The sequence below is a fragment of the Malus domestica genome, chromosome 15, assembly GCF_042453785.1.
Source record: "Malus domestica chromosome 15, GDT2T_hap1".
Taxonomy (NCBI): domain Eukaryota; kingdom Viridiplantae; phylum Streptophyta; class Magnoliopsida; order Rosales; family Rosaceae; genus Malus; species Malus domestica.
Genome location: NC_091675.1, coordinates 8,948,398 through 8,956,629, shown reverse-complemented (window position 1 = coordinate 8,956,629; position 8,232 = coordinate 8,948,398). Strand labels below are relative to the sequence as shown.

Genomic DNA, 8,232 nt, shown 5'->3' with positions numbered 1-8,232 from the left:
GTGCGAGGGAAGTAATTTGAGGTGTGTGAATATAATATTTCTTTACAAAATAAAAAACTTCATTTTAATCCTTAAGAAAATGAGTTTTAGACTATAACCTTGTGTAAGATTAAAATTTGATTTTCATCCCTCATACATTTAATCATCTCATGTTATTAATTATATTTTGATTTTTTTTCTCTTTTTATTCCTAATTTTAATGTATTAATTACATTTAAATTTCATTTTGTTTCATTCATCATAAGACATATTGTTATAGACATTTAGGTAAACTAATTTTTTTATATAATATTTTCCGATACAATTTGTATGTACTTCATTTAGGCGCATTAATTCATTTGATATATTTTGGTATATCCATCAATACAAATATTTAGATACATTAATTCAATATAATACATTGCGGTATGTACATTTTGATACACACATTTCGGTATTGACATTTAGGTATATAATACATTTCAGTACATACATTTCAGTCCATACATTTAGGTATATAAATTTAGGTTGATTATAATATATTTCATTCCAAACATTTAGGTACAGACATTTCGGTATAAAGAAGTCAATTTAATATATGTCGGTATAGTCATTTATGTACTCTTATGCATTTAAGTATTTATGTGTCACTAATTTCTTTTAATATTTTCTCATTTAGGTTCATTTATAATTGAAAGAACCAATATGTGCATATTAATAAAATCAAAATTTTAATGTCGAGACATTAAATAATAAAAATAGAATATAAATTTTAATAAAAGTACACTTCAAGGGATTAATTTGAATATGTAATCTAACACCAATAATTTTTTTTTATATTTTAATCTTTTTCAAGGACTAACGTTCAAAAACCCATTTCCAAAAGATTGAAGGAGACCTCCTTTAACGATCCAACTAATAAAGAGTGACGTCACAAGACTAACTGATCATGTGCATATCGTCACTCCTATAATCTATTCACCCTGTAGATATCTTATAGAGTCCCTCGTGAGCAGGTGTGAATTGGTCAAAAATATTAGGGTCTAATCGACTATGATCAAACAACCTTACTGGAAGGCAAATCTTTCTTCTTTTTTATTTTTCGTTTTTATGTTTGGAAAAATAGAAAAGTACATCCACTTTTCTGCTAAATGATACTCATTCAAATTTAAATGCTTTGAAAATGGTTTAGGAATCTGTGATGATTTCTTGCCGATGTTGCAGAGCACCTCCGCACCCAAAGGCAAGTAAGTAGCTTTTCGATGCTCCCCACCCCTCTGTGGATTAAAATATAGTTTAAGAATATTATTAACTTTATCTCCAGTATATAAGAGTGCCTGTGTCACTATATGGTAGTATTGTTTTTTTATTTGTTTACAGTAACTTATAACTTGCAGGCCTCAAATTCGCCAACAGAGGAAGTCTTGAATTTCGGGTAAGCTCTTCTTGCACATATCTGTTTATTATTAAAGCCTTGATGTTGTGAAAAAGCTAGGACAGTAGGCAATGAGGTTATAAGGTATAATTATTTGTTTAGACTATTAAATTATGTATGCTAAAATTTGAATGATTAGTCATCAAATGTGCTTCATCTAGTTATCTCTAATACAGCATCATAATTTGATTAAAAAAATATATATATATATACATGGACTGAAATGTTTTCAATTTTTTTGGCTTGGTTGCCAAATCCACATATTTTCTTCTAAGTTTCTCCCTCCATATCGCCTAAAAAAATTTCTTCAAGTTATCCATCCTGATAACATTTTCGTATGAACTCCCATGAATAGTAGAAGTTTTTCTTAATCAAAATAAACTTTAGAGTAAATTGTAGCTATGGTCCCTGAACTTTACTCAAATTGGAGCAATGGTCCTTCAACTAAAAATCCATTACCATTGGTCCTTCAACTCATTAAAACGTGCAGCTATGGTCCCTCAACTAAAAATCCATTACCTTTGGTCCCTCAATTTTAATTCAACTGGAGAAATGGTCCATTAACTTTATCTCAATTGTAGCTATGATCCTTCAAACATAACTCGTTTTGACAAAATTTTTTACGTAGTTGACAAAAATGATCATAATTACACACTTTGATGAGTTGAGGGACCCTAATTAAATAAATGGTTATTCCAACATAACATATTTTGACAAAATTTTGAAGAAATTAATGAAAAGGACTATAGATACACATTTTGATAAGTTGAGGGACCAATGGTAATGAATTTTTAGTTGAGGGACCATTGCTCCAATTTGAGTAAAGTTCAGGGACCATTGCTACAATTTACTCTAAACTTTAACCATCCATGAATAATGATCATAATTAGATAGCGGATAATGTTTTTGTTCCTTCCATGGGGAACTTTTTTGCCCCAACCTCCCCCTCTTTTCTTATGATTAATATATCTATGTATGAACTTCGTAATCGGAACCGTTCACTATCATCATCTAAAGATCATGTATGCAACAAAAAAAAAATTATTCAATCTGGATATGATATACTTTTCATCTACCATAGGAGGGAAATGGATCATCTCCGATCCCTTCCTCTAAAATTATTATAACTTTTAAAGTGGGCCTCTGTTTGTAGCCGTTGAATCAGATTTCAACGACTCAGATCCCCGAACTTGATGGATTAGGAGGAAGGAATCCGGAGATGATCCTTTCCCCATAGGAGCAGGTGTGAATCAATTCACTTTTTTTTTTTTAAGTATTGTTATTGACACTTCAAAAAATTATCACGCACTCATTCTTTAATCTCACTTCAAAATGTATTAGATGACTCATTTTTAGTACCAATAATAACTCACTTTTCAATTTATAATCTTTCATCTCGCTTGTTTCTTCTCCATTGCTATGTTTGCACATATCCATAGTTTTGAAGCTTTTAGATTCATATTTACCGGTTAATGGAATGGTGCAGCCTTCTTCTTAAGAGCAACCCCGCCCTTGGAGCCCTCCCCCCAGGCAATCCACTATTTAATCCACCATGTGAACAGTAATTATCATATGCATTTTCACCGTTGCACTTGAATAGCCATGGCAATAGGCAATAAAATATTATTAATTTTTTTTTTACAAACTAATACTAAATAAATTTATTTGTAATTTCGGATAAGATATTTTAAATCGTTCTCGTTGCGCCACGTGTTATTTATCCAAAACGACATTTTTTAAAAAAAAATCAGATATTTTTTCGGATTTTTTACAATTTTAAAATTTTTTATTCAAATAATTAATCTCTGCCGTTGGATTTAAAAAAAAATTGAATTCCAACACTCCAGATTGTGCCACGTGTCACAACTGTAACCTTTCTTAATTTTAAAACTTTTTTTTTATTTATAAAGCATATTAATATCGATCGTTGATCTTAGATCGAACAGTTGATATTAAATAAGATTTTTTTTTACCGTTGAGATCCAACGGTCCAAGTTAAAGAGCCGTTGAGATCGAACGGACCGTGGGAAGCCACGTGGCTTCCCAACGATAACTTTTCTGTCTGAAAAATCGGTTGATTTTTTTGAAAAATGGTCCGGCAAAGCGCCCCCACACGCGAGTGGGGTGCACGCACCTGACAGAAAAAAAGAAAAAAAGGGTCAGCCGCCAGTGCTGGCATCACACCCACTCGAGCTGTCAACTCTTCACAGGCCCGGAGCTCGGGCTCCACCTCCGCTCGGGCTCCTTCAACGCTGGAGCAAGTTCATAGGGCCTCGAGCCCTTTCCTCTCCCCTATCCCCCGAGCAAGGTCCATGGGTGGACTTGCTCTAATATCTTTTAGAATAGTTTAGTTGTGTATATATGTTTAACTTTTCAATTAACCACTTAGATTTATTAATATATAGATAGTATTGATAATAGATTTTAATTATTGTGTTTCATCACCAAAAGGCTCCGTGTATTTAGGAGTGAACTGCTTTTATGATCCTAAATTATTGGAATACTTCTTCATATCCTCTTAAGATCAAATCTTCTGCATTTAAATAAGTGTGGTATTTCTATGGTCCCAATAAGTGTCTAACATATATTAAATTCATGTTAATAAAATTAAGAAAAGTTAAGATATTGAATACGTATCAGATACTTATTGAAACCACAGATATGCCAAATCCATTTTGAATGCAGAAGATTTGGTCTCAGAAGGTTGTGTTGAGCCAACTTGAGTACTTGGTGATGAAGTAAAGTGTTATGTCGCAATCCCAAAGGGACGTCACGTCATCTTGGTTTGTTAAATCAATTAATATTTTTTTTTAGACAATTGCCTGTAGAGACAAAAGATCAATTGTTGACCAATTTGTATAGAGGAACAATTCAATGATTTTTTAGTTTTTTTTATTGTCGAAAATTTGTTAGTTTTATTGGGTCTTATTTTTTTGGTTGTTGCAAAAAATATCAAGGTACCAAAAAATCTCTTTCTAGTGGAACATGACAACCCACTACGAGACTACAAGTTTATGACATTATTTTGCTCTATATTGCAAATATTACTATGTTTTATATTTTTCTCTCATACCAGTTTTTTTTTTTTTCTTCTCATCCCACGTTGATCCTAAAAAATATAAGGGTAAATAGAAGCAATTAATTCAATCTGACTAAATGCCCTCCTCATAAATATATAAAACAAAATTTACTTTCATTTTTTTGGCAAACAAAAATCTACTTTTTATAAGGAAAGGTAGATTACGTAGTTATGGAAACACGTCTTATTTTAACTTTTAGTAGAATTTTGTTTGTCTCTTGCATGTTTTGACTGGAAGCTTGAGATCTGAGAAGGAACACACATAGCATTTTTCATTGAAGCATATAGAGTGACCTATTTGTAGGAGAAAGACAGCTCGAAGTCTCAATCCCTCTGAAAATATTGATTTTAATTTGGATTAACTTGTACATATTGAGTCTATGGGAATGACTTACAATTTCATGTCTGATAAGATGATAGGTCGTAAACCTATATGCATTGTCATGTAAAGAAGTTAAAACATGCAGTGATTCAAGATAGGTCGGGGATGCCACAATGACGTACCAAACGTGTATAGCCTTTGCTTACCTTGATTGGGCTTTAGACTTTAGTCAGTCATCAATCAAATTGAAAGTATTTTCAATCTGTGGATTTTATCAACCTTCTATATTGTTCGAGTTGGTCACTTCCCATGATAGCATTGAGATTGACTTTGTAATTTTTTACCAGAATATATATATATATATATATATATATGTATGTATATATATATATGTATATATATATATATATATATATATATATGTATGTATCGTTTGAGTTGGTATTTCGTGATGCATGTTTTCTAAATTTTTGTCCGAACATCTTGGAATGTCAATAATGAATGAAATATTTTTTTTTATTATGGTGCCAGTGATCTATAATCCTCATCTATTAAAATCAGGACAATGCCGCCCAGGAAGAAAGTGGAACATAGCACCAATAAAGCTCCAGATGACATAGAAAGTGCCTGCAACTCAGTAGTACTAGTGACTTCGATGACAGAGCGGTTGAAAGGCTTGTCACCCCTGTCCCCTTACTGTTGTATCTACAAAGTTCCTGAGCGACTACGGTCTGTGAATAAGAAGGCCTACACACCTCAAGTAGTCTCAGTAGGCCCACTCCACTATGATAATAAAGACTTGTTATACATGGAAGAACACAAACAGAGGTACCTACAACAATTTCTACATCGGACTGGGGTAAGCTTGGAGGATTATGTGAAGAAAATAAAGGCCCAAGAAGAAAGACTGCGTGGTTGTTATGAAGGAAAAGCCAGTGAGTTTAAGAGTGATGTATTTGTAAGTATCATTTTAGTTGATGCCGCCTTCATGATTGAGCTCTTATTGAGGAACTTTTTCGAGGATTTGAGGGATGATAGTGACTGGATATTCAAGAAAACATGGATGTTGCAAAATATAGCGCCTGACATGATTTTACTTGAAAATCAGCTGCCATTTTTCATTCTTGAAGATCTTTTCGCAGATGTTAAATCTAAATGGCAAAAAGATGAGCTGCCTTCAATAACAGAGCTCTCTTACAAGTTCTTCCAGGAGACGGTGCGTTTACAGGGGGAAAAAGACAATTTGGAGTCTGTTTCGGAAGTAAAACACTTTGTTGATTTGATAAGAACTTTACATCTACCATATTTGAAGAGCACACAAACTGGAGGGCCCACATCTTCTTGTACTCCTAAGGTTAAGCACTTCTGTGATCGTAGAAGAAGGTTTCTACCATCTCAAAAGTCACAAACTGAAAAGCCACTCCCAAGTACTCTAAATACACCAAGCGCTAAGAAGCTACACCAGGCTGGAGTCAAGTTTGAGATCAGTTCAAGCAAAAATTTGTTTGATATACAATTCGATAATCAAGGTATTCTGCAAATTCCACAAGTAGAAATAAACGATTACACGGAGCTTACACTCAGAAATCTCCTTGCATTTGAACAATGCCATTGCACGGAGAATCACATAAGCGATTATTTCTGCATCTTGGATGGTTTTGTAAACACCCCAATGGATGTAGATTTCCTTGTTGAGTATGGAATAATTGTGAATGCGCTCGGCGACAACAATAAGGTTTCTAGACTGATTAACAAGCTTTGCATCGGGGTTTCTTGGAACCACAAAAACTACTACTTTGCTGATCTTTCTAAGGAGCTGAACTACTACTGTCGTAAGCCGTGGAACAAATGGAAGGCAAGCTTGAAACAAAAGTATTTCAACACACCTTGGGCAATTATTTCTGTCATTGGAGCTGGTTTTGTCATCGTACTCGCTATCATACAAACAGTGTGTTCTATTATCTCTTCCATTCATTAGTCGTCTCCTTAATTCGCCGTTTTCTCCCTATCCTTTCCGTATTATTTGCTTCTTTTATTTGTTTGTCTGGTTGTTCCATATTGAGATTCATGTTTGGGTTGTACACATTGTAAGCCCTGTTGCTAATAAGAGCTGTACGGTCTGTTTTATGATTTGTACTTTATTTCTGCTTAATTTCTCATCTATAAAGTATTATGTCAAAAAAGTTGTTACAATTTCACCTGCAGGTAGTTAGGCCCATTGAAAAAGACAACTACACAGAGACAAACTTTCTCACCAGTGTGTATTCTAAGAAAACTTACGAAGATTTCCCTATTTTTCGTGAAAATGAGTTGACATTATTTTCTGCTCTTATACATCTGATCACATGAATTTTTTTTTAGTACAACGATAGCGTTAGTGGGTTAGATAGTTGTTAGGGACATTCGGTGGAGATCAAACCCGTATAATTGTTGAAAATATGCTTGGTGACAACAATCAGGTGTCTACTCTCTGACTACAACCGTGGCAAAGGTGTTGTGTTGGACAAAGAAAGATTTCATTTTGCTACTCTTTCATAGGAGCTCCACAACTACTACAAAAAGTCGTTGAACAAATGGAAGGCAAATCTGAAACAAAAATATTTCCACACACCTAGGACAACTATTTCTGTCCTTAACGCTATTTTTATCATCATACGCACTTTCATACAAATTGTGTGTGCAATTATTTCCGAGGTGATCGCTAAGCATCAATGTTAAGTTAGATTTGTCGAATATGGAGATACTGGTACAAATAAAGAAATGCCAGTCTATGTGGCATATCAACCATGGAAAAACACATCGTACAAGTGCCTAACTAAAACACAGTATCTAAATACGCTGGAGTAGGCATTAGTTTATCACTTATGCACAGAATATATATGTCACACGTCTCTCATGTTCAATAAATTTTTTGTTGGCCCTGAAAGGCACACTGCAGAATTGTTGCAGTCCGATTTAAAGACGTCTGTATAAAGTTAAGATCCCCGTGCAATGGAGGTTGGAGGCCGAGGAACAAGAAAGAGGCCTTCAAGCATCTGGACAACCTTAGTCATTGATGGCCTCAAAGACGTATCTTCCTGTATGCACCACAGTGCAACCATAATGGCTGTCTCTACCCTCTCGTCGCCTTTATTTATCCCTAGCTTCGTATCGAGGATGTCCTTCAGTTTTCCTTCTCCCAACGCCTTGAAGGCATAGGATGGAAAGTTTGACTTTGTTAAAATGCATGAAATAAACATGTTGGATGACTAGTGAAGTTAGGCTAGTCAACATTCTTTGTGTAAATTAGGCAAGTTAGGCAAGTTAGGAAATTAGGCAAGTGTTAGGCAAGTTAGGCAAGTTAGGCTTATGTCCTATTTCTTTTCCCTATATATAAGTTTCATCTTATAATTGTTAGAAGTATCAAATACACATCAA

At 34.1% G+C, this 8,232-nt stretch overlaps 1 protein-coding gene across 1 annotated transcript; it reads left to right on the top strand.

Annotated features, from left to right (window-relative positions):
- Nucleotides 1–1,339: 1,339 nt before the first annotated feature.
- LOC103445682 (UPF0481 protein At3g47200-like) lies at nt 1,340–6,914 on the top strand. The gene is made up of 2 exons (XM_029093364.2): nt 1,340–1,414; nt 5,377–6,914. Exon 2 carries the CDS (start codon nt 5,381–5,383, stop codon nt 6,791–6,793), a length of 1,413 nt encoding a protein of 470 aa, XP_028949197.2. The 5' UTR covers nt 1,340–1,414; nt 5,377–5,380; the 3' UTR covers nt 6,794–6,914.
- The last annotated feature ends 1,318 nt before the right edge of the window (nt 6,915–8,232 follow it).